At 41.9% G+C, this 27747-nt stretch overlaps 1 protein-coding gene and 1 long non-coding RNA gene across 2 annotated transcripts in view; one reads left to right on the forward strand and one right to left on the reverse strand.

The window, feature by feature from the left end:
- Positions 1-27747, forward strand: part of nrg3b (neuregulin 3b) — a 613393-nt gene that overhangs the window by 518866 nt on the left and 66780 nt on the right. Inside the window, 2 exon segments of the mRNA XM_034193122.1 lie at positions 8668-8741; positions 25355-25381. Coding sequence (XP_034049013.1) covers positions 8668-8741; positions 25355-25381 — 101 coding nt within the window.
- LOC117530197 lies at positions 13821-18510 on the reverse strand. Its single transcript, XR_004566224.1, has 3 exons — positions 18501-18510; positions 17758-17763; positions 13821-13911 (listed from the first exon to the last, which is right to left on the reverse strand). It is a non-coding gene; the product is annotated as an uncharacterized LOC117530197 (long non-coding RNA).

Consider the following 27747-nt stretch of genomic DNA (forward strand, 5'->3'; position numbering starts at 1 on the left):
AAAGTACTTGATTATTTCAGGTATAGCTGATAGTTTAAGTCTTCAGTTATCATTCTTATTTGGAAACTGGAAACTTTATACATGAGTTTGCCTGGTTTAACTTAACGTCAGTTAAACTAGAAGCAGAATGTTGGTGAACATCTTCGTGACCTCCGTACTGTCCACAACAATATTCTGAAGGTTTGATGGTGATCTCCCATTGCTGATTTTTGACACCCAATTGTACATGTTTTTGGCCCCTTAAAAAAATATATAAATGGATACTTAAGCAGGCTCTGCAAATGGGCCTATTTTTTGGTAAAATTAACATTGTGGAAATGTGATCAATCGAGAATGTTTTAAAAATTTGGGAGGTTTGGTTACATTGTAATGCACAAAATGTGAATATGGAGAAGTAGAGATTACCAATCATAAGTACTCAGATCTATTCAACAATTTTTTTTTAATATATTTCACAATACATTACAGTTGAATGTAAGGGGATATAAAAAAGTAGGCAGTACAAATTTTGTCAATTAGTGTAAAAAAAAATATACCAGGCCCAATTTCCTCAATTTTGAAATCAGGATGTAAATTGGGGCAAAAAAATAGTCAATGGGAGACCACCCTAAGGGCCTGTCTACCACCCAGTGCAAAAGAGCGCACATCAGAATCCTACAGTCATTCTTACTTTCCTGACGCAGTTGCAGTTTCCATGCCTGGTGTACATGTTCTTTAAGTACCAAGCATATTTCATCTACGTGCCCAGTGGTGTATTTGTCTAGAAATGAGGTGTCGTCAGACTAGTGCAGAGCTGGCAATGTTCATATCATCTTTTAGTAGAAAGAATTTACGCCATAGGCCAGCAAAGGCCTGGTCCAAACTCCAGCACAGTTTATCTTTGGTATTTAAAGTACATAATGATCAGGAACCCTCACATGACTAATTGGGGTGGGGGGATTCACCTTTCACAGGGGATCTGAATTTTAAACATGGTTTGAATGGAAAATGTAGACACTTGATAATACATCTTTATTGTGCATAATAACCTGTGCTTCAATACAAAAAAACATCACAAACACTAATCACACACCTGTTATCTTAGACAAACGCATCTCTCCATCAACACCACAGCACACAACAAAGTGCGTGACAGTAAAAGCAGTTAAAAACAATCCAGACAGTTCTTAACTTACCTTAAAAAGCACTGCAGATGTCGGCCCTCATTACTTCTGTTCATGCAAGAAGAAGTGGATATAAGGTCACAGGCTCAAACGGCACCTTTTTGTTCACAGTCGTGCACCATGATCAGTAAACATCAATAGATGCACAGGATACATAGGAACCTCAGATCAGAAGAACTTGCTGGTCAGTAACAATGTGCCTTGTTGGCAGATTGGAGGTTCTGCTGTTTTTGGAGTGAGTTCTGGGACCTCTTCATCGTTGGCACTGCGCCTTGACTCACTCGCCTTGTCTCTTTCTCTGGGATTCTGATCTGCACCTCATTGATGTGTAGTCAACTACCCCGTTGTGCAAATAATAAGTCACACGTGGTTGCTTAGTTACAACATTGCTGGTTCTTTTTTACTTATTTTGTGACTGCTTGTTATGTCAAATATGTGTTGTGCCTTGATTTTTTTTTTTCCTTGTTAGAATGGCCATAGCAGATGATACCCCCACTCATTCTGGTCTGCTTAAGGTTTCTTCCTGTAATCAGAAACTGCAGGGGGAGTTTTTCCTTATTGCTGCCACCAGTGTGCTTCCTCATGGAATGGGTTGTATAGCACTTTGAGGTGACTTGATTTGTGATTTGGCAGTGTATAATTCAGTTCAAGCTCATAGTGCAAGTGCATGACAGCTACAACTGTGAAAGGAAGGACATTATATTTGTAGCACGTTTGTCATGATTGCAGACACTGGGTGCCTGGGCACCAATGCAGGACTCGCGGACACAGTTGTTAGAGTAAAAAAGGCTTTATCTAAAAAAAAAATCACAGATTGAGGTACGGTACACAGTTAGGCAGTCGGCCTGGCAGAGGTACAGAAGAACAAGAGGCTGGGGCATGGTCAAACAAAAGAAACACGGTGTCAGAGAGATCAGAGGGTGAGACAAAGACAAAGTCCAAAAAACAAGCCAGGGTCAAACACAGGGTGGCAATCAGGCTAAAGGCAAAAGGCAATAAACAGAGCTGGGACGAAGATGCTGAAGTACAACGAACGAGCAGTGAGGATGTGAACACAATGGACTTAAATAGAACAGGACATGATTGGAAAATAAGCTGCACATATGGGAGGAGTTACTGGGAAGAGGGCGTGGGGACAGATGAGGATCAGGCGCAAGAGTGTGAGGGAAGGAAAACACAAAGCAGATAGAACCAAGAGAACTAAGTCACTGGAAAACTAACGGTGGAAAAATGTGACGTGCTTAAGGCAGACAATAGTTAATGTGAGCAAAACAAAAGGGGCCAAACAAGAAATAATGTGACTAGTCTAAAAAGTGGAAAACAAGAAAACTACTGATCATAACCAAAACTAGAACGGGAAAGATACTGAGTGATACATAACGTGAATACAATAAACATGGCAAACATCCTATAAGTTAAACAGAGGATACAAGACGAGCAGAAACAAAACCAGTGACTACAGAATAATGCAATGAATAACTAAACATACCAAAAATGATAACCAAAACTAAAACCCAGGAAAATAGAACACAACCAGACCAAGAGACACTGAAGATAAATAAGAAGCAAAACCAAAGAATACATAATAACTACCGAAGATAACAAATACAAAATAATAATAATAATACATTTTATTTATGTTGCACTTTACATTCGATCATCTCAATAATAATACATTTTATTTATGTTGCACTTTACATTCGATCATCTCAAAGTGCTACAGGTTAAAAACATTAAAACATTAAATGCTAGAATTAAAAACATAAAACCATAAATAACAACCGCACGAAACATGGCAAAATGATGAGGTAAAAATGATAGGATCAATTATAAAAGGTCTAAGAGAAAGCTCTAATTAATAAATTGGTTTTCAGTCCTTGTTTAAAGGAATGTTCAGACTGTGGCATTCTCAGATGCTCAGGGAGAGCATTCCACAGCCTGGGAGCAGCCGAGCAGAAAGCCCGGTCTCCTATGGTCCGAAGCTTGGTCCTGGGGTGTTTTAGGATTTTAGTAGTTCCAGAGCGGCGGTTGCATGTGACAGTTTGGGGGTTAAGGAGCTCCTTGAGGTAGGGGGAGCATTACCATGGATGCAGCAATAAGTGAGGAGGGAAACCTTGTACTCAATCCTGAATGTGACAGGAAGCCAGTGGAGTGACTTAAGGTTGGGGGTCATGTGATCGTATTCACGCACCCTCATCAGGATCCTAGCAGCACTCTTTTGGATGTACTGGAGCTTCTGAATGCTTTTGCTAGGGATCCCGATGAGGAGTGCATTGCAGTAGTCCAACCTGGAGGAGACAAAGGCATGGATGAGCCTTTCCGCATCTGGCAGAGTAAGTATAGGTCAGAGTTTGGCGATGTTCCTGAGGTGGTAGAAGGAGGTCTTACACAGATGCTTGATGTGAGCCTCATATGACAGGTGAGGGTCCATTCTAACACCCAGGTTGGTGACTGAAGTGACAAGGGGAATGTCTTGGCCAGAGAAGGAGATGCTGGTTATGGAAGTTGACCGAACCTGGTGTGGGGTACCGACAAGGATGGCTTCTGTCTTGGAGCTGTTAAGCTGCAGGAAGTTATGCTTAAATAACATGTATGACAAATAAAATAAATGATAACCAGGAACGGAACTAGAGACTCATGCATACAGAAAGAAAAGCAATAAATGACTGAACCAAAAATACAATAAAAAACCAAAACCAGGAATCAAAGAATAATGGATAACCAGGAATAATCAGAACTGAACTAGAATGAGAATAATCAAGTGACAAAAATAAAAACAACTAACAAATCAAGAATGGGGCAAATGGAAGGAAAAGAAAAGGGGAAAATTAAAAACAGGAACACAAACAGGACCGAAACCTGACAGCGTTATTAGAAAGAATTATAAATCTAATGTAAGAAAATCCGTCGAGACCTAATAAGTTGTCACAAATCATACATAAATGAGATTTTTTTAAAGGGGGATTTATTTTTCTTTTCATTAGTAGAGATCTCTGTGCAGCTCTCTGCAAGTTTTCAAAGGTGCCCGTATTTGCTCCAAAATCTGCAAGTGCACAAACACATATAAAAAATAGCCTTGAAAGGTAAAGTGCATTTCAGCTGCTCCGGTTTTGTGTTGTAAAAGAAATTTGAGGCTTATTCTTTTTCCATGTGAGGAAACAGATGGACCTCGACACTCCAACTGAGCTCGGCACAGGGCAATAACACTTTACAGTTTAGCTTTGTCACAGGCCTTAACACAATCGTGTGATCTCTCACTCAGTTATTCTGGGCTCATTTTTATTTTTTTAAATACCATTTTTCTTCACACTATCAGCTCAAGCCACGCTGGCACACAGTTGGACAGTCACTCTTCCAAAACATTATCTGGGAAGTGTGACAGTAGTGGAAATGCAGTGAACAGATATTGACAGATAATGTGCCTAAATCTCCTCGGAAAACCTGCAATATGTCGGTGAGTGACGGAATAGAGAAAATGGAGACAACTCTGACATAAGAGTCACTCATGCAGAAGTTTATGTCGAAGCAGACACACCAAAGTAAATCCCTAAATTGTCTCCGCAAAGCCTTGGGAGAGAGGAAAGGGATGGATCAGTGCTTTGAATGTATGTGCAGCATGGCTGCTATTGCAAATGTGCTCCGTTCCTCTTTGATGACCAAACTATTCTCTAGGGTTGTTCCAAACTTGAGCTACAGTAAGTACATCGGAACTTTGCATACTTTAGTTTTAACTGTCGAAGAGCAAATTTAATCTTTTGATTGGCCCGTGTGGAAGAATAAATGAGATAGAACTGAGAACTTGGGTTGCAAATATTGACGATGTTGGAATAAACGGTGCAATCAGATAGAGGAAAACGGCGCTGCACAATTTGAAGACTTCGAAATGTCCCTGTTGGTGAGGCAGTATGCACACGCACAGTACAGAGCAAGGCGGGTAAAGATGTTACACCGGTAGTTCTCCTTGGATACTCTCAATGTTCACTTCCCCATCAGACAGAAAAATGAGTTAGATCCCTTGGGCGAAGGCCTCAGTCTCCATGTTGCTCCTGGTGGATGCGGTTGAGTGTCTTGCCTGGCAGCACCCTGACATCGGTGTGTGTGCGAATGTGAGGCATCATTGTAAAGTGCTTTGAACATCTACATCTGATGGAAATGTGATATAAAAATTAGAGCCTGACCAGTAGATCGGTTTTGCAGTATTATCAGCCGATATGAACATTTTGCAAACATATCAGTATCAGCGTTATTTTTGCAGATGTGAAACCAGTTTTTATTTTAGCTATTAAACAAAAAGTAAGTAAGTCCCTTCGGCTGCTCCCTTGTTTTGCACTTGGGGTCGCCACAGCAAATCCAAGGTGGATCTGCATGTTGAATTGGCACAAGTTTTACGCCGGATGCCCTTCCTGACGCGACTCCACATTACATGGAGAAATGTGGCAGGGGTGGGATTTGAACCCAGAACCTTCTGAACTGAAACCAAGCGCATTAACCACTTGGCCACCACTATTAAACAATGCAGTAAAAACATTAGCTTTTAGAAATTGTCATTATTTAATTTGTCTATCAAAGGGTGCTCCAACAGCATTGTTTACCATGTTGTTAAGCATGGCTAGGATCCCCATCACCCCTTTGATTACATTAGCTACAAGCCACAGAGGCAAAGTGACCGCCAGCTTGCCAGGGACAAAATAAACAAAAGTCTATTTTATACAAATGTTGAGTGATGTGACACAATGACTGCCAGTCCTAGTGACAGCAGCATGATTTGATTGTTGGTCATGATTATATTTATAATAATAAAGTTCATGTTTAAATTGTAAAACATCAAGCCTCAATTACATTTCTTTGTCATAAGGGTTTGATAGTGAACAGTTAGGAATCATTGATATTTTTATGTTTTCTGATTCATCAGTGTTGTCATTTTTTTCACTCCATAATATCGGTATCTGTATCGGCCCCCCAAAAATCCATATCAGTCAGACCCGAATACAAACATAGACCATTTAACCAACAAACACACCCGGGAATATTGTGTGAGGATTAAAAATAATGCAGTACTAAACACACTGAAGAAATTAGGTATATATTTCCCTAAAATCAATTATTTAATAATTGATTTTATTAATGATACAAATTTGTAATGTCATAAATTTTTGAAAGTTGTATCATTACAAATTAGTTGGGTTACTGATGTCCAGATGAAAAAGCTTTTACATGAAGTTACAGAAACACAAATAGAGATGGGAATCAAGAAGAAGTTCTAACTTATTTAGTCCATCAGAATTGTGTACCTCAGTTGTTATTCCTCCTTATCAATGCCAGCAGGTTTTTCTGACAGTAATGTATTGCAAAAACTCATGCATCATAACATTAGATGCAATTATGCCCATTTTCATGTTCAGAATGTTTGTATGAATATATTGATTTATAAAATTAGAAATGCAGTGTACAAAATGCCTTGTTTCTCATTTTAATTAAGTCTGCACTTTGAGAGACACTTTGAGATTGCGTAAATGTAAAGTGCATTATAAATAAAATGTATTATTATTATTATTATTATTATTATTGTTACAGTGCAGCCAGAAAGTATTCACAGCGTTTCACTTTTTCCACATTTTATGTTACAGCCTTAATCCAAAATGGAGTAAACTATTTTCCCTTCAAAAATCTACTCACAACACGAAAAAGGTTTTTTGAAATTTTTGCAAATTTTTTAAAAAAATAGAAAAAATGAAATCATGTCTACATGAAATATTGACACCCTTTGTTCAATACTTTGTTGATGCACCTTTGGCAGCAATTACAGCCTCAAGACTTCTTGAATTTGATGCCACAAGCTTGATGTACCTATCTTTGGGCACAGCCATTTTCAGATCTCTCCAGAGATGCTGAATTGGATTCAGGTTTGGGCTCTGGCTAGCCCACTCAAAGACATTCACAGAGTTGTCCTGAAGACACTTCTTTGATATCTTGGCTGTGTGCTTAGAGTCATTATTCTGCTGAAAGATGAATCTTCTTCACAGTTTGAAGTCAAGAGTGCTCTGGAGCAGGTTTTCATCCAGGATGTCTCTATACATTGCTGCCACTGAAAAACATCTCCACAGCATGGTGCTGGTGGCAAAGGCTGTGATTGCTTATGTATATGTGATTTCTTAGTTGTTGTTTTTTTAAATAAAATCTCAAAAATAAAAAAATAAAAACTTTTTCACATTGTCATTATGGGGTGCTGTGTGTAGAATTTTGAGGGAAAAACTAAATTTACTCCATTTTGGAATAAAGCTGTAACATAATTTGTTGTGATATGTGGAAAAGCAAAGTGCTATAAAAACTTTCTGGATGCACTGTACAGAACTGACCCAAACATGCATAGAAATTAAGAAATAAATCTGGACGTAAATAAATGTGAAAACACCAAAATGGCCCAAACTATAGCTGATTCATGGAAATGTATGTAAAAAAGTAGAAATACAGATATTGCCCAAATAATATTTGAGTGGAAATGAACAAATAAATTGCAAACTGTAAACTGCAAAATGTATAAGTAAATGCAATTATGCCCCTTGTTGAAAATGTATTTATTAACTAACAAAGGAAAAAATAAATGTAGATATACAGAAATAGCCCAAACAATACTTGGTACATGTAAATAAACTGTGCCCCTTTTCATGTTGCAAATGTATGTACATATGAATTTATTTCAGTATGTTTTAATAAGCTTTTTTTTTTAATTTATTTATACTTTTTCATCCTCCATTTGATTATTTCTCCATAAGGAAAGCTATCGGCCCTACTAGGTTGGTGAAAATTATACATTTTGTCCATGATACTGTAGAGAAGCTTGAATCTTCGACTGGACTGGGTTGGACTGAGAGCCTACACAGAAACATTGCGTCCATGATACTGCTTTCATAAATGTGCACAGAATTTCAAGAGTAAAATCAGCAGTCAGTGTTGTAACAGGTAGAGCAGAAATATTGCAACATGAAGAGTCAGACTTCAAGTGTCGTAATTTTTTGGTATTCAGTGTGAATGCCAGCTGCTGGGGGATTTTCAGGTATCAATACAGCAGAGATTTATTTAACGATGAAGGCAAATATCTGGATGGTTCCAGGACGTTGTGCTCCGGTTATGGCCGCCTCCAATCCACTGTAGATTTTGCATGGAGCACATCATGCCAAGCGCTCTCCATCCCAGTACCCTATTTGTTCCACTGGGACCTGGTGTTCCTGTCAGTTATGTGCTATCTTTGAGGCTGCAGGCCTTGCTGAGGCCTGCCTAACTATTTTCCCTTTCCTCTCTTTCTTCTCACCCCACCCATCTGGACAGTTCCCTCTGTATCTCCCTCCAACACCTCAGTCCTTAGTGGGCACTCAGCTCTTTATGATCCATTTACCTTCATCTAGGTTTCTTCTTCTCAACTTTTTCAATTGGAAAGTCTCTCCAGCTGATAGTGTCCATTGTACTTTTGGTTTACTTCTAATCTTAACTCTTTCTGTCTACACAGGTGTAAGGAGGGCTATCATGGACTACGCTGTGACCAGTTTATACCCAAGACAGATGCCATCTTGTCAGACCCAAGTATGTTCTGGAATATTTGGTACTCAATTGAATGAAAATGTGTGTCCAAACATTTGACTGGAAGTGTCTGTCTATCTATCTATGTATCTATCTATCTAGAGATAGAGATTCTATCTGTCTATCTAACGAGACATAGAGCTATCTATCTAGAGATGGAGATACCTAGAGATAGAGATGTACGTATGTTGTCATTATGGGGTGTTGTAAATTGAATTTTGAGGGGAAAAATAACTTACTTCATTTTGAAATACAGTGGTCCCTCACTATAACACGGTTCACCTTTCGCGGCCTCGCAGTTTCGCAGATTTTTTTTGTGCAATTTTGCATGTTTTTTTTTAACAGTGCATTGTGTTCTGCGTCCTTATCAGGTGGGCCGGTCGCGGCACCGGTCGGCATCACCGCGATTGCTTTCACTGCCTCCGATGCGCTTTCTGTGGGCTCAGTAAACGCAGCAGCGGGCCACTCACACTGCCCTCCTGTCTGCTGTGCAGAGCTGCGCCAAATCTGGCAACAGGTCCAGAGACTACGCTCGCTGTTTTGATGCGGATGTTGACTGCAGCCACAGAGCTCCGTGGCCACTGAGAGAGGACTTGGATTCTTTGCAGGTCCCGCATCTGTACCTCCAGAGGCAGTGAGCGAAGGGAGAGTTCTGCATGTGTCTGTTTCTAATCTTCTCGCCCAGAAGAAAAAAGAGAGTGTTTACACAGGAGAGAAAAGTGAGATAATGTTAATGCCTGTTTGAGAAAAGTGTATAAAGTGTGTAGTGAGGGGTTTTACAGCCTTAAAACATCTATAATAATTGCAAAAAATAGCGCTGACTACTTCGCGGAGTTTGTTTATCGCGGGTTATTTTTAGAACGTACCACTGTAATGCTGTGACATAACAAAATGTAGAAAAAGTGAACCGCTGTGAATACTTTCCGGATGCACCGTAGCTTTTCTATCACACAGTAAATTTTCTGTATCTGCTATAATATACAATTATAGACTTTTGATTTCAGTGTACCCGTGATTATGTGGACCTGGTCAGGATGGGGGTTCAACGAAATCAAAAGTCTATAACTGCTTTATTATATGGTAAACAAGAAAATTGGGAGTTTGTCAAACATACTAAAACTGAAAAATCAATCTCAAGTTTCAGCTCTTTATTATTACTGTCATACTGCACCAACTGACATCCCATCGATCGACTGGAGATGCCTGTTAAGTCCATGATGAAGAGTCATCAGGCTTGTTTTCTTATAAAGTTCACCATTCGCCTGTCTAGCTTCCACGTAAAATCGACCGAGTACTCCGTCAAGCATCCGTCTATCATAAGTTTCAAAGTTGGGTGCATGTCCCTTTTCAGTGACGTACTTGCGAAACAGGTTGGCTGCTAACTGTGTATTTCTGCGGGTGTTCTTCGCATCTTTTTCGTGTAAAATTCATTTTAAGTCAGCGTCGCTAACAGACACAAACCTGTCTTCTGCCATCTTGTCAACAAACTGATAGCCAAAGTAGGCAGTGTATCGCGTTATATGATTGGTCATTATCGATAGAAGGCGTCGCTCAATTAGCTAGCGCTACGCTGCATGCGAGGTGTACTCGTTTCACACGCGCGGTCAACTCGGCATGTGGTACAGCCGAAGTTGACAAAATCCCATACCATATAATAATGTATTTTATAATAGCCAAGTGGCCTGTGTGTGTGTGTGTGTGTGTGTTTGGCATCAATCACAGAAAACCAGGGAGAGCTGAGATTTGCCAATGGGCATGCTTATGTATTTTTGATCAGGGATGAATGTTGCAAAAATGGGAAGTTGATAGGACAAATATTTTTGTAGAAATTAGCTATTTTAGTGATCCAATAAACAATGGATGTTGTACTGAAATACACCTTGGGCGATCGGTGTTTTGGGGTTTTTAATGTTATTATGATTCATGTTAGTTTAACAGTGTTGTTAGTGTTATTGATTTATTGTGATTTTGTAGTTCAATTGGTTTAGTCAGTTTAGTTAAGTTATGTTGCCATTACCATGAGTGAGTTCAGTCTCATGTTGCTGACACCATGAGTGAAATATGTATTGTGTGTGATCTCCACCCTGTTTGTGACCAGAAAAATTAAGGTTTATCTTCCAAACACAATCCATACATGCACCATGAGTCTCTCTTTCTTCATGTGTCCATTCATAATGTTAAAATTACCAAATTGCAGATATGAAAACTGAAGCATAAAGCCTCGCTTATATTATATTATGCTCTTTAATCTTACTTTAGCGTAGTTCAGCTCAAGGAGGGAAAGTGTTCACTTTCCTATTGTTCATGAAAAACAATTCCCCGGGAGCCTTTGAATCGCCATGACAGCTCTGTAGTGTAGTTAAAAAAAAAATACAGCTCAAGTCAGAGGTACAGGGAAGAGAAATTGACGGCCCCAAGCTGTTCCCATGAGACTGCGGCATTACAAATTCACACAGCTTTATGGTGAGGCTCAGCTCATCTCTGCCAAGATTCGGAAAACTTAACTCCTGTTGCCTTCTGTTTAATGCCACCAGGCCCACTGAGAAGATATTAATGAGGTCACGAAACATGTTTCATGCTCCCCAGTTGAACATATTATTTATCTTTGATATGCACATGATTTTTACTGTACATTCAGTTGAGGAAATATTCATGCTCTGTGCTTCCTATCAGCTCAACAATTGGTCCTGTGTATGTGTGTGTCTGAACAAGATAACAAAAAAAAGAACCCAGCTTGATCTATTTTAACCAAACTTGGTGGGAGTGTTACTTGGGAAGCTATCTCAGTGATTAACTGATGGAAATGATCAAACAAAGGTGAAGGTCATCGACAACATGGTGCGAAAAATATTTTTTCGGCGATATCTCCGCAACCAATTGGGCTACAGAAATGATCTAAAGTTTATGTTGATCAGCAAAACATTTGCGATTGATTCGTGTAAGTAGTGTCCTTATGCCATCACAAGGAACTCTCAAAAGGAAGTGGTATTTGTTTGGAGTAAACAGGGTTTGCATAAGCCTTCGCAGTAGGGAAGAGTAAGTAAGATTGACCATTTAAAAGAGTTACTTTGAGCATTACATGACAGTAGGTGGGTTTCCGCTACCCTCCAGATTAGGCAATTTGAAGTCGCAAATTGAAAATGCACTGAAAGGAAATATGTAATTAAAAAAAACCCTCAAATATCACCAAAAAATGTTTTGATGCTCACATAAGGTGGTCTTTCAGGGGATTCGGTGCAGAAAAAGTCACATGACATTCTAAAAATACATGATACAGTATGTGTGGACAGAAGAAGAGACAGCGATGTTGTTCTATGTGATGAGATGACAGAAATGGCAATATTTAGCAGGACCTACTACGAGGTCTATTAGATAATAAACCGACCCTTTTATTTTTTTTTAACTATATGGATTTGAATGACGTGCGATTACACCAATCATGCTTGAACCCTCGTGCGCATGCGTGAGTTTTTTCACGCGTGTCGTTGACGTCATTTCCCTGTGGGCAGGCCTTGAGTGAGATGTGGTCCCGCCCTCTCGGCTGAATTCCCTTTGTTTCACACGCTGCTCGAGACGGCGCGTGTTGCTTTATCAACATTTTTTCTGGACCTGTGAGGAATATCTGAGTGGACACTATTCGAGAAATTAAGCTGGTTTTTGGTGAAAAGTTTAACGGCTGATGAGAGATTATGGGGTGTTTCTGTCGGTGTAAGGACTTCCCACGGAGCGGGACGTCGTGCAGCGCTTCCAGGCGCCGTCGTCGGCCTGTTTCGACCTGAAAACATCCTAATTTAAGGCTTAATTCACCCAGGACGTCGTGAGAGAACAGAGAAGATTCAGAAGAGGCCGGCATGAGGACTTTAGGCGGACATTCCACTGTTTAAGGACATTTTTCAATGAAAGGCGCGCGCAAATTCGCCGAGTCGTTTCCGTGACGACTCGGCAAATCTGTGTGCGCCGCGACAGGAAAAACACCTCCGTGTTGAAAACCATTTGTAGAATTCAGGCGGCTTTTGATGTCTTTCAACAAGTGAGTAACTGAGACATTGTTTAACAGCTTGGGCATGTTCCAACTTGCCCGTTAAGGTTTCCAACGGAGGTGTTTTTCCTGTTGCGACCCCCCGCGGTCGGGTCTGGCCCGACATGCGACTCTGCCCCCACGTTCTTTCATTACAAAATGTCCGTTAACAATGGAATGTCCGAATAATCTCCTCATGCCGACTTCTTCTGAAAGTTCTCTGTTCTCTGACGACTTACTGGGTCAACAGAGCCTGAAATGTGGAAGTTTTCAACTTGAAACGGCGAGACGCTGCCGCCTCGAAGCGCAGATCGCTGTCAGGCGCCGTGGGCCGTTCTTACGGCGACACTACCAGACCAAAATTTCTCATCAGCCGTTAAAATTTTTACAGAAAACCAGCTGAATTTATCGAATGGTGTCCACTCAGTTGTGCCTTACAGTTTTGAAAAAATTTTGATCAAACAAAGCAGCAGTCTCTGAGCCATTCCTAAACATTGAAAAAATTGACGAGAGGTTGGGCGACTCCTCACTCAAAGACTGCCCACAGGCGAATGACGTAACCGACAGGCGTGAAAAAACTCTCGCATGCCCACGAGGATTCAAGCATGTCTGATGTAATCACACGTGATTCAAATCCATATGGTTTTTGAAAAAAATAATAAGGTCGGATACTTTTCTAATAGACCTCGTATTCTGTCGACATAACTATTGGATTTATAGTTCTTGTGAAAACATTGCTAGAATGATAAGGCAAGCAGAAAGAACCCAGCCATCACACTCTATCAGTTAATGTAATTTTGACAACATCCTGAATATATTACTTAATTTTTGCGCAAATTTGTGAAGGAAACCCAGCAAGTGACTCTCAAAGCGGGACACTGGCCTGTTACTGCCAACACCCAAGTCAGGTTGACTGGTCTGTATCGCGAGATGACTTGAGACTTCAGTGGGACTTGTAGCGTCATGACTTCAAAGTAACTTGAGGGTACTCCGACTTCTGGTTAGTTTCACTGAAACTTAGTTGAGAAGTGGATTCAGATTGTAGCGGGGCAGCATAGCAAAACAATTGCGTTCTGTGATAAAAGCCTCAGATTTGGCAGACATTCTAAATTAACTGCTGTTACTTTTCAGATATGGAGACATCCTGGAACTGACCTCTAATGACCTATGGGGTCAATGAAGAATTACACAGATGTCAAAATGTAAAAATGCATCAATCATGTTGAAAACTACACCACATTATTTGTCTGATCATTGCAATTCCAAAAAGGTATAGTTTGGACTGTCTATGACTGAATGTTCAGGAGTTATGGGGTAAAAACAGCAAAAATGGTGAGTTGCAGTTTGTACAGGGGTCTAGAGTTAAAGTTGCTCCAATTTTGGTAAAAAGTGATGCAAATTATTGGTTGACCTAACAGGATTAATAAATGCAATAGTTTTGACTGTGCTGAATGCTTGGTCTCCAGAGTAAATTTCAAATAAGGTTGACGTTCATTGGATTCCATGACACGTTACCCAGTAACATGATAACTAAGCATGACAGATGGGGCAAATTATTCCTTTTTAAAATGCTATTAACTCAACTCAATTGATTTGTGACCGAAGAATATCAGCAAGAGTGAAGGGGAAAGTCTACAAGACAGTAGTGAGACCAGCTGTGTTGTACGGCTTAGAGACGGTGGCACTAAGAAAAAGACAGGAGGCGGAGCTGAAGATGTTGAGATTCTCTTTGGGAGTGACAACAATGGACAAAATTAGGAATGAAAGGGACATCAGAGGGACAGCTCAGGTGGGACAGTTTGGAGACAAAGTCAGAGAGACGAGATTGAGATGGTTTAGACATGTGCAGAGGAGGGACACAGGCTATATAGGGAGAAGGATGCTGAGGATGGAGCCACCAGGCAGGAGTAGAAGAGGGAGGCCAAAGAGGAGGTTTATGGATGTGCTGAGGGAGGACATGCAGGTGGTTGGTGTGACAGAGGAAGACACAGATGACAGGGTGGGATGGAAACACTTGACCTAATTGGAGCAGCCAAAAGAAAAAGATAATGATGATATGACCACATCACCCCAGTCCTTTACGCTCTGCATTGGCTTCCAGTTTGGGCTAGAACTGATTTTAAAATTCTTATGTTTGTTTGTAGTTCTGAATGGTTTGGCCCCACCATACTTAGCCGAGCTGCTGACACATTGGGACACAACCAGAGCTTTCAGATCTTCTAACCAAGAAATACTGCAGGAAAAAAAGCTGTTGTGCACATTTTCTCTCATAATCGCTTACCTCATAAGTCATTGTCACCTTACAACCCGTTACAAATGATGCTACCACTCCCGCCACACACATGCACGGAATTAATGTGATAAGAGATAAATGTACCCCAGAAGATTTGAGCGTGCAATGAAGCCTATTTTGATCTGCTGATACAGAGTAATCTAAAATTTACCCAGATTACTGAGGGTTTTGAGGATTATCCTGCTTTTGGAAGCCAAATCATGTGATAATACACATGCATGCGCACGCTAGCAACAAACTGGACAAGCTAGAGTGCAATTTAAACTGCTGTGTGTATTGTGTATATATGTGTTTGCACACAGGTTTAAGTCGATATCTACTGTCCCTATTGACCCAACAGCGTTAGATCCGAATCGTATTTGGTGGTGATGGAGTGATGGTGGTTTTATGTGCCGAGCTATTTATTTTATTTTATTTTTTTTTTTGAATCTGTCGGGGTGCACCTTGCTGTTACAAATCATGTGCCCCTTTATCCCTTGTCTTGGTATTGACTTGGCACAAAGTAGTCACGCAAGTGAGGAGTCTGAACTGGCTCACACAGAACTTCACTCCACCACATCCTCACGTATCCTCGCAGAACATGAAAACAAGGCAGAAGCTCACATGTACATCTCAAAAAAGAAAAAAAAAAAAAAACGAGCACAAAAGGGAAAGAGGCTTCCTGCCAGATATTCTCAGTATACCGCTGTGAGCTCTGATTTGTAACTTTACAATGAGTTGGGCAGAAGGTACTGGGGTCTTATGTAATGCTGCATAGCAGGGAAGTGCTGGGATCTTGGAACAAACAGAGTGCATGATGGCTTACTATACATCTGGTAGAGTACCGGAATGAGTTACTTTGTGGATTGAGTGCGAGTTTAGGGTTTTAGTGACATTCACTGGGGAGGACTGCACCTTTTTAGGATTTAGAAGTGATAAGATAAGCTAGTTGATGCTCTTAACCCAGCTGTTACCAAAAACGAACAAAGCACGCTTTGAATTTCAGCCGTTTATCTCCTGTGGCTGTTAGGGGTAGGGATGGGCATTGATAAGATTTTATCGATATCGATGCCGTTATCGATTCTGCTCATCGATCCGATTCCTTAACGATTCTCTTATCGATACCTCTTGTGAATTTTCTGTGTACTAAAAGTAGGCTTTACAGGTTTTCCTATGTCAACAGCATTTTATGGAGTCTTAAAGTAAATAAATATGAAATTGATCACTGGATCCTTGATCTCTGGACATAAATAGAAATAAACAAAATCTGTAGTTTTTGTTCAAAGCATTTCCTTTCAGACATTTTGGCATGAATCTCACTCCATACCTCTGAGCTGAACTCAGCCGGCTGCTGCAAGTTAGCGCAGGACGTCTCATTGTGGGAGGAAAAAAATGTTTTGATCGTTTGCAGTTTACTGTTTGTATTACAACGTATGGAAAGAGGTGTCATTTGATTTCACTTTGAAGTTATTAATTCCGACCGGACTCTATCTTTCTAACTTGACTCAGCAGAGAGCCGTGCAGTGTTTGGAGCTGTGCCTACAGAATGGAGGATGATTCTAGTTTCTTTCTCGCAACAAGACAGGAGTCCCAGTTAGGGACTTGAATCCACACAAAAGTGACTCACGATTGACATATTTCGATGGCTTTGAGAGGGGTTTAGAAGCGGACTTGCCACTTCGGAAAAGCATCAAAGAAAAGAACCAACAAAGCAACGGGTTGGAGTCATTGCTTCAAGCTTCAAAGCAGAGCCGCGCTGCAGAAGCGGTTGATTACAGACCCCCTGCAGAGTCTGCAATCAATGTAGAGAAATGATCATTTTCCCGACAGGCACCCCAAAAAATAATGGCCGCTCTGAAGGACTGATGAGGGAATCATTAAGCAAAAAGGCTATTGTCAGTGGATTGAATCATTTCTTAACGATACTTGAAAAGAAATGGTTCTCAATACCCAACCCTAGTTAGGAGAGACTAAATAGATACGGAGGGCGGTGGGTTCACAGGGCATCAAATGGTTTTGGGTAGGGCAAAGGGCATCCACTGATGTCTGTAAAGTGACATCAGCAGGTGTGCTTGTCAAAGCCTCTAGTACCCAAGTCTGTCCCAGTGGTGGGCACAGTTCCACTAACTGCTAATTAGCAAAGCTAACTTTTTTATTAGCGGATTAGCTTTTCTGCTAACTTTGAAAACCATCAGTGGACCAGTTAGCTTCTGCTAAATTTAGTTCTGCTAATTTTCAGTCCGCTAACATTTCTTTTTGCTGGTAAAGTGAGTAAAGTTTAACAGTCAAAAGTTTATGAAGTCTAAAATCATAGATGTTAGTTCCTGTCTGTTGTGTCTGCAACAGTCTGTTCTGTTGAGATGAGCTCCCGTAGCGTAAATTGACAGTGTGTCTGCTTTAAAGACAGCGTGTACAAGTAAATCTTTACCTTTTTAAACTGAAAAGACAATTATTGCTGTATTTTTATGTAACAACAAAAGTTATATGGCTTTTCTTCAGTGGGGAAGTGAGGTGTAGATTTTACCAGTCACGTTGAACGCAACACGGGTGAGCCGTTCCTGTGTTTATAAATATAATAGAGATACTGAACTGTGACTATTACTATTGCGATTTATTGCTTTTGATAAAAATGATGACCGTGTTTGGGGTGTTATTTTTTATTTATTTATTTTCCGTGTGTTCGTTTTGTGTTTGTGATCGCCTTTGAATTTTACCAGCGGCACTTAAACTTGAAACTGGCTAATCAGTAGCCGACAGATATGGCCGTGACTTAGTCAATACTAAAAGTTAGCGGTTAGCTGTAATTTCCGCTCAATTTTTTTTAGCCGTTTAGCATTATAAAAGTTAACTTTTCAGTTAGCTGATTAATGGTTATCAAAGCTAATGTTTTGGTTAGCTGTGCCCACAACTGGTCTGTCCCAAATCTACAAACTCCATTTCTATCAGGCTTGGAGGTCAGAAAGGGCTGGACACAAATGCAGGATTCTGACAAGTAGTTCTGTATGTAAATATGGTTTACTGAAACAGAAAATGGGGTCCAGTACGCAGTAAGGCAGCAACAAGAGCAAAAGTACAACTAACAGCAGGCTTAGGCGTGGTCGGGAAAACAAGCACATGGTCATACACACGAGGAGGCTAGCAGTACGAGGAAACATAAAGTACAGGGCTGAAGAGAAGGCACAAGGCACATCAATGTGGCGATGGACCAGAGCAAACTGTGAACCTTAAATACGCCCAAATGATGAGCTGCAAATTAGAAACAGGTGTGTGTGGAAGGCATCAGACCAAGGGAGTGGGCAGACAAAGGAAAACACCCACCACCAAGCAACAAGAGAAATAGGGACAGAGAAAACCCAAGCAGGAAAAAACCTAGCAAGAAAGAACATACAAAAATACAAATAACAAAATAAAGCAAGACATAAAGTAACAAGTCCAAATCCTGACAATTTCCACATCTTTCACTGCCATGGACGGTATATATACACCAAACCTACCGTTAAGCATTGGGCTTGAGACCAGAGGATCCTCAGTTCAAACCCCCGCCAGAGCAGAAAATCACGAAGGGCCCTTGGGTCCTTAATCCCCCAGTTGCTCCCGGTGTGCAGTTGAGCACCTTGCATGGCAGCACCCTGACATCGGTGAGTGTGAATGGGTGAATGTAAAGCACTTTGAGCTTCTGATTAAGATAGAAAAGTGTGATATAAATGCAGTCCATTTACCATTTACTTTACCAAAACACATAGATGGGGTTAGACTAGCAAATGTACTCGGGCGTAGTACAAAGGAAGTCTAACTAATATGAAAATACAGTGGTCCCTCGCTATAACGCGGTTCACCTTTCGCGGCCTCTCAGTTTTGCAGATTTTTTTTTTTGTGCAATTTTGCATGCTTTTTTTTTAACAGCGCATTGTGTTCTGCGTCCTTATCAGGCGGGCCGGTCGCGGCACTAGTTGGCATCACCGCGATTGCTCTCACTGCCTCCGATGCACTTTCTGCGGGCTCGGTAAACACAGCAGCGGGCCACTCACGCCGCCCTCCTGTCTGCTGTGCGGAGCTGCGCCAAATCTGGCAACAGGTCCAGAGAATTCGCTCGCTGTTTTGATGCGGATGTTGACCGCAGCCGCAGAGATCCGTGGCCACCGAGAGAGGACTTGGATTCTTTGCGGGTCCCTCATCTGTACCCCCGGAGGCAGTGAGCGAAGGGAGAGTTCTGCATGTGTCTGTTTCTAATCTTCTCGCCCAGAAGAAAAAAAGAGAGTGTTTACACAGGAGAGAAAAGTAAGAAACTGATAATGCCTGTTTGACAAAAGTGTATAAAGTGTGTAGTGAGGGATTTTAAAGCCTTAAAACATCTATAATAATTGCAAAAAAGAGCGCTGACTACTTCGCGGATTTCGCTTATCGCGGGTTATTTTTAGAACATAACTCCCGCGATAAACGAGGGACCACTCTACACCAAATCAGTGAGGTCTCAATGTCGACGGTTGAGTTGCATAAGCAATAAAAGCTAAATTGAACCCGGGATGCACCCGGGTCAAGAAGAAGGGCTTTAAAACAGATTCAGAAGGACCTGCAGCTGGAGGCAGATGAAACTATGGTGTCATTTGATGTGACATCGTTGTTCACCTGCATCCCCACCGCTGAGGCTGTGAGGCAGAGACTGCTGGAGGATGTGTCTCTACTTGAAAGGACCAAACTCACACCAGACCACATCTGCCAACTCTTGGAGATCTGTCTTAACACCACGTATTTCCTGTTTAGGGGGAATTACTACAGGCAGATCCATGGTTGTGCGATGGAGTCTCCGGTATCCCCCATTGTGGCCAATCTACATGGAGCGAGTGGAGAAGACAGCCTTGACATCTTTCACAGGCATCCTGCCCAGTCACTGGTTCAGATATGTCGATGACAAATGGGTTAAAATCAAGCAACAGAAGGTTGAGGACTTTACAGAACACATCAACTAGGTGGACTCCAATATCAACTTCACACGTGAGGATGCCAGAAACAACCATTTAGCCTTCTTGGACTGTGATGTTACGATTGGAGAGAACAGGCAGCTCCAGACAGGGGTTTACAGAAAACCCACTCACACTGACCAATATCTGCTCTTTGCCTCAAACCACCCCCTTGAACACAAGCTCGGGGTGATCAGGATGCTTCAACACAGAGCCCTACAGGTGCCCACAACTGCAGAGGGAAGGGCTAAAGAACAACAACTTGTCCGGAAAACCCTCACAGTATGTGGGTACCCACGATGGTCCCTGGACAAATTGCAGAAGTCCCAGAGAACAAAGAGACCAGATAGACAGGAGACAGAGACAAGAAGAAGAGGAGTGTCTCTCCGTTATTTAGCAGGAGTAGGGGAAAAACTACAGAGGATCTTCAGACAGCACAAAATCCCAGTTTACTTTAAACCTGTTAACACCTTGAGACAGAAATTAGTTCACCCTAAGGACAGGATCCCTAGTTACAAACACAGCAATGTAGTGTATTCTATCAGATGTCAGGAAAACTGTAACGAACACTACATAGGTGAGACTAAACAGCGTTTACACAAAAGGCTATACCAGCATCACAGAGAGGGCGCCAGTGGACCTCAGTCTGCAGTTCATCTCCACATTAAAGACACTAACCACACGTTTGAGGACAAGGAAGTTAAAATCTTAGCCAGAGAGAAGAAATGGTTTGAGAGAGGGGTCAAGGAGGCATTCTATGTGAAACAGTTGAAACCCAGCCTTAACCGGGCAGGGGGTCTGAGACACGCTTTGTCCCCTGTTTACAATGGGTATTGACTCATGGTAATGAGTCATTCACATCATCAGAAGAGTCGCAAGGGAGCCATCAGGAGAGGCATCTGTCCCATCATTAGGAGGGACAGCTGCCCTGTTATTAGGAGGGTGCTAACTAGAGCACAATAGGTGCTAATTAGAGCTATTGTTTAGTCACTAGCCTATAGCAGTCTGCCTCTCGGTAGGAGGGGTCTGGTTAGGTTTAAAACTCCAGTTTTTGTGGCTTCTGTTTATTCTTCTCTACAAGAGTCAAGACAGAAGTCAGACTACCAGAGCATGAATTTTAGCTGAGGAAGCTTCTGCGATTTGAAGCGAAACGTCCTCGCGTCAAGCAACCCAGTCCAGTCAAAGATTCAAGCTTCTCTACTATGGAAACCACCTGGACAACTGAGAGCCTACACAGAAACAGATTCAGAAATGGATTTGACCCATCAGACAGTCAGACAGGTGCACAAAACTAATCCATTGCCCAACCCTCATCTTCAAAGTTCTAAACATTTTGGTTTTGCAAATCAACACTGTTCACTCCGGGGGGAACAGTTAATCAATATAAATTAAAAATCTATTTTAAAGTAATAGATATGACGAGATCGATACATGAACCCCGGAATTGATCTAATTTGATCCTGATGTGGTCGATGGCTAAGCTTATTTCACTGCTGTTTCTGCATCTTCAAGCTCTCTCAAGACAACTAAATCATGGAAAATGAATTCCTAGATTAATTAATTCAATCAAATTGCATCATATCACCCCAAAATATTCCCTGAATCATACCATGGCCCATATACCTAGGTACATTTTGTAAGGGAGAGATGGTTTCCCCATCTTACCAACACTATATGATGCTTTTAAAGAAAAAAAAAAAGTTTTTTTCACCCCCATCCTTCTCTCTAACCACAGTCATAACAGCAGCAAAAAGAAGCAAGACATCATTACTTCAGTAAGCCAGTTCCCACCGTTCCTCTGTGCTGACAGTGAAGGGCACCTTCCTGGCGCAACAAAGTTACTTGATGCCTCTGAAAAAGAACGTGCAGCACGTGTTCCAAACGGCGCCCCACTTTCCTCCTGGCCCAGCGAAGGAGGGGATTAATTTGATTCACTCCTGTCATTGTCTGTCCCACCTGCCACATTTCTGCTTCTTAATCAGGCCAAAAGGATCTCACGTGGCGTGCGGGTAGACTCCCAAACTATCTGGAGGCTCACAGAAGACATCGCAAATGATTCTCCAGGGCACTTTGAGATGTCAGCGTGAAAGAGTGGAAGTCTGCTTGTATTATGACCAGTGGACTTCTCCTGAAACGATGGTGTTGGAGGGAAAGGGTGTGTATCGGCGTCGTGATGACATCACCTGCACTGGACGCAACACTCGGGGTGATTTGGAGTGGGGAAAAGTGTTGCCTGTTGCCATGGAGCAATCAAAGGCGTCAATGAACAACACAGATCAGGAAGACGCTTCATTCATTCCTTTGGCCTTCGTGATGCCATGGTGACAGAAAGTGCTTTTTACAATACTCTCTCTCACCCACTGAGATCCTTCTCAAGAGGCAGGAAAATAAATAAAATAATGTCTGACGGGCAGAATTGATTGGCTCTTAGTCACAACTTTGTGAGTTTCATGAGACAGACGATGAATCAAAATCTTCTTGAGGCTGAAAGAGATCATTTTAGACGTGATAAACTCAGATAGTTCTCAATTAAAACATCAAGACACCTGTTTCCTATCTGCATACAAGCATAATTGAATTAGTTAATTGCTTAATTTGGAGATTTTAAGCCTGCTTTACTTTCACTTCTTTTTTCTCTCTTCAGGATAGAGTAAATATTGACATCCAACATTATTATAAGGCATATAACATGTAATCTGCTGCGCTGTTATGTTGTTTTTATGCATATGCATGGTGATAACTTGTTATAGGTGTTATAGACTTCTGTGGCTGTGATTGGGGGAAAAAAGGTGCATGGTGCGAGTTTTATCTTTTACTTAACCATAGGTGTGCGTGCAGGTGTGAATGTGTTTGTCTATATGTCAATAGAGTGGCGTCCTGTCCAGGCTGTTACACCCTATGACTGCTGGGATAAACTCCAGCCATCCCACCGTGATCCTTAATTGGAGTTAGAGGGTATAGAAAATGGACTGATGGAATTGAAAACCTACCTACTGATGGCGCTAAGTTATTGAGATTTATGGTGGTCATTGTTCGTGAAGCACCTGTTATGAAAATGACTGTCCAGTATGGAAAAAATATGTGTTAATCAAACACCTGGATTCAGGTGTCCTACACTTTTAGCCTTAGCTAGCTTAGTAAGTTCAAGATAGGTTGGGCTTCCTTCAAAATGCGTCAAAATGCATAGAACACTGCCATCTACTGGACTGCAGTGTGAATAGCGCCCACCCAAATATCACACAGCCGTTGAGCTGAATGAATCACACTACAGAATTTTCAGTTTTGCAAATGCCTTTTTTTACAAATGAAAAAATGACATATTTTACATATAATAAATCAACCAATCAGTGATGAACAGAGGCTGATTTTCCCATAATGCCTTTTTGCATCTGTCTGTGTTAATGTTCAAACGTTCAGAATTAGTGCGTTATTTTAAAATTAAAAGACGTGTTACATTTTCACTTTGTAAAAATGACAGGAGTTAACGTTAATATCAATAAACCGTCCAGAATTAGTTTGGTTTTTAAATCAAACCATAACTCAAACCTGTTTTACTGTGGATGCCTTTTGCCACACATCAGGGGCTCTGTATGCTGTGAATGTAAATGATTTTTGTTTTTGTTTTGTTTTTTGTACCAGCCAGGCCCCTTCTGCTGGGGTAGAGTTGAGCTCAGCTCCTCACAGCTGCCTGACTGCTGTAAAATATGTAGCAGGCAGGAACCGACATGTATGATTTTAGGGTTTACAAATGATTTTGACTGTTCCTAACTATGCCAGTAAAAAAAAAAAAAACATTAGCGGACTAAGTAGCAGAACTAAATTTAGTGGAAGCTAATTGTTCCGCCAATGGTTTTTGAAGATAGCTGAAAAGCTAATCTGCTAACAAAAAAGTTATCTTGGCTAATTAGCGGATTAGCAGAACTGTGCCCACCACTGGATATTCGGGCATGGAATACTCCATTAAATTTTGGAGGTGATCCAGATCCCAATTCTGGATCAAGATTTCACTTTATGTAGGCTTTGAAAGATTACGTCAGAACTACTTAACAGATTCTCACCAGATTTTGAGCACAGATAGAGATTAGGCCATGGAAGACTCCACTGAATTTGGAAGGTGATCCAGATCCGGATCTAGATGCTGGCTTAAGATTTCACTTTGTATAGGCTTTGAAGGATTATGTCAAAATTATTCACGGATTCTTACTAAATATTCACCACAAATATATATTAGGCCATGGAAGACTCCACTGAATTTTGGAGGTGATCCAGATCTGGATTTGCAGACGTCAGAAATCTCAGATTGCTCTTGTTTACTTATTTTGTTTTTGTCTTTCTGGCTCTAACGTCTCACCTTTGGGCTGTTTTTTGTTTCTTTTTCTAAGGTCACAGTTTTGGTTTTCCTATAGTTCCATCATAGTGCGTCTGGGCGTACATACATAGGTGTTATTTTCTCCACGCTACTGCTTTTGTTTTGTTTTGTTTTGTTCGGGGCCTTGGCGAGCTGCCTTTTATTTAAAACTCGGACCGCCTCTGTCAGAAAAGCAATTACCAGTGAGGGTTTCATTTTAATTTAAATGAGATTACATTACAGTGACAAGAAAAGGGGGCACTGTCAGGATGGAAAGAACACGAGTGCTCCTTTTTATCTGTTTCCCCAGCACTGGGATTGGGAGGAAAGACTTAACCGAGTGAAGAAAGGCGCAGTGCGTGTGCGTACGACAGACACTGAAAGCCCAGTGTGCTGCGTGCACACGCTGGCGCGCTGCATCTTTGAGTGGCCGGCTTGTGAATATTGAAAAGCTGTGCTCGGAGACAGAGGGGAACAATTACTGCAGAGCCTCAGGCACAAATCAATAGGAAAGGCTCGTGCACATGAGCGTAAGCCAAATAAAGAGATATATGATGTGTCATTTTCAACTTTTACTCTTGTGTTCTTTCCTCTGATCCTCTCAGCACCCCTGGCTTTGTTGTGTTCGACTCCTGCTTGCAAAAGCCACTGGATGATATGTGGATTCACAGTGTGTGTGTGTGTGTGTGTGTATATATATATATATATATATATATATATATATATATATATATATATATATATATATATATATATATATATATATACGTATATCTATATGTGTGTGTGTGTGTGTGTGTGTGTGTGTGTGTGTGTGTGTGTGTGTGTGTATATTAGCATCCAGGGATGGTTGTCTGGTTTGTTGTTGAAGGTCGCGAGCTGCAGCGCGTGTTGTAAAACACATCATGTTGTAACTGTTTTATAATTTTGTCTCTCTGTCTCTCTCTCTCTGTGTCCACCCCCCCGCCTCACATCTTCATTTCACATCTTTCTCCCGCTATCCGGATTCCAACGGAACAGCAGATGAACTTGGGATCGAGTTCATGGGTAAGGAAGAAGTTTTCCGTTCACTATTTGATTTGTTTCTGTGTTTCACGTGTCTCATGTCGTGCAAACAAAACACACAAGTCGGCGCAACGAGGGCATTCACCTTGGAAAAAAATTAATGCAGCCCAGTCGCCATGGAAACAGCCACGGCGGTTGCGAATTAGGTGTATTCATTCTGCTGGACAGCGCCGTTTGATGAGAAGTGAGAAGAATGCAATGAGAACAGCGAGGTAAATATTGCTCCACTTCACACGCGCGGCTAACCTGCTGTATGTGCGTACGCACATGTGGTCATTTTGGCAGCAGTGTTAAAGCACAGTGGAATATTTTGTGAGTTTTTTTTTTCTTTCTGATTCGTGCATCCATGTGTGCACATCAACACAATTCTTGTGAACACAATAACTCAAAGACAACTTAATACTTACACAGGAGGTATACCAAGGCTCATAGTTGAGCAGGTTACATCTTAAGGACGTTTATCTGCATATTAATGAGGAAAAAAATATTTATATGATTATTTGTTTTCAAAACATAATGGCCTTTTGACACTTGCACCATACGTATCATCTGATAAATAGATGAGCTAATTGCACTTTAAGGTTGTTTGGTGCATGTATTTGCATGTTTATGAATATAAAATCACTTTTATTGTGACTGCAGTAAATAATTCACAATAAATGGCGCACACTTGATATTTATACCATATATAGCACCCTAGAGAGAGGATGAAGTGATTTTCCTTGTGAAAATGACAACACACAGCAGATAAGCTTATAGGAAGAGCTGATTAAATTTTAACATTTTCGTGAATGTATTTGCATATTCATGAAGAAGTAAAAAATCATAATGACCAGTAAAAAATCAAGGACCGAGACGTCGCCCGGTATGGCGGAGCTGGGGCCCCACCCTGGAGCCAGGCCTGGGGTTGGGGCTCGTGCGCGAGCGCCTGGTGGTCGGGCCTTAGGCCTCAGGAGGCGGAAGCATCTCTCCACCAGCACTGTTTGCGGTGCGGGTGGGGAGCTGTTGACCCTGACTGGGGATGTTGTCGGGCGGTGGAAGGAGTACTTCGAGGATCTCCTCAATCCCATTGTCACGTCTTCTGAAGAGGAAGCAGAGACTGGGTACTCAGAGGCGGACTCATCCATTACCCAGGCCGAAGTCACTGAGGTGGTTAGAAAGCGCCTCGGTGGCAAGGCTCCTGATGTGGGATGAAATGGATGTTGTGGGACTGTCTTGGCTGACACGCCTCTGCAACATCGCATGGTGATCGGGGACAGTGCCTCTGGATTGGCAGACTGGGGTGGTGGTCCCTCTGTTTAAGAAGGGGGACTGGAGGGTGTGTTCCAACTATAGGGGGATAACACTCATCAGCCTCCCCGGTAAAGTCTATTCCAGAGTACTGGAGAGGAGAATTCGACCGATGGTCGAACCTCGGAATCAGGAGGAGCAGTGTGGTTTTCGTCCTGGTCGCGGCACACTGGACCAGCTCTACATGCTCCATCGGGTGCTCAAGGGTTCATGGGAGTTCGCCCAACCAGTCCACGTGTTTTGTGGATCTGGAGAAGGCGTTCAACTGTGTCCCTCAGGGCAACCTATGGGGAGTGCTCCGGGAGTACGGGGTTCTGGGTCCTTTGCTAAAGGCCATCTGGTCCCTGTACGACCGCAGCAGGAGCTTGGTTCACATTGCCGGTAGTAAGTCAAACCTGTTTCCAGTGCACGTTGGCCTCCGCCAGGGCTGCCCTTTGTCGCCGGTTCTGTTCATTATTTTTATGGACAGAATTTCTAGGCGCAGCCAGGGTGTAGAGGGGTCTGGTTTGGGAACCACAGAATCTCGTCTCTGCTGTTTGCGGATGATGTGGTTCTGTTGGCTTCGTCAAATCAGGACCTTCAGCGTGCACTGGGGCAGTTTGCAGCCGAGTGTGAAGCGTCCGCGATGAAAATCAGCACCTCCAAATCCGAGGCCATGGTTCTCGACCGGAAAAAGGTGCTTTGCCCTCTTCAGGTCGGTGGAGTGTCCTTGCCTCAAGTGGAGGAGTTTAAGTATCTCGGGGTCTTGTTCAAGAGTGAGGGACAGATGGAGCGTGAGATCGATAGACGGATCGGTGCAGCATCTGCAGTGATACGGTCGCTGTATCGGACCGTCATGGTGAAGAGAGAGCTGAGTAGGGGGGCAAAGCTCTCGATTTACTGATCGATCTATGTTCTGATCCTCACCTATGGTCATGAGATTTGGCCCGAAAGAACGAGATCGCGAGTACAAGCGGCCGAGATGAGTTTCCTCCGCAGGGTGGCTGGGCACTCCCTTAGAGATAGGGTGAGGAGTTGGTCACTCGGGAGGAGCTCAGAGTCTGCCGCTGCTCCTTCCT

The sequence above is a fragment of the Thalassophryne amazonica genome, chromosome 18 (assembly GCF_902500255.1).
Source record: "Thalassophryne amazonica chromosome 18, fThaAma1.1, whole genome shotgun sequence".
In the NCBI taxonomy this organism is placed as follows: domain Eukaryota; kingdom Metazoa; phylum Chordata; class Actinopteri; order Batrachoidiformes; family Batrachoididae; genus Thalassophryne; species Thalassophryne amazonica.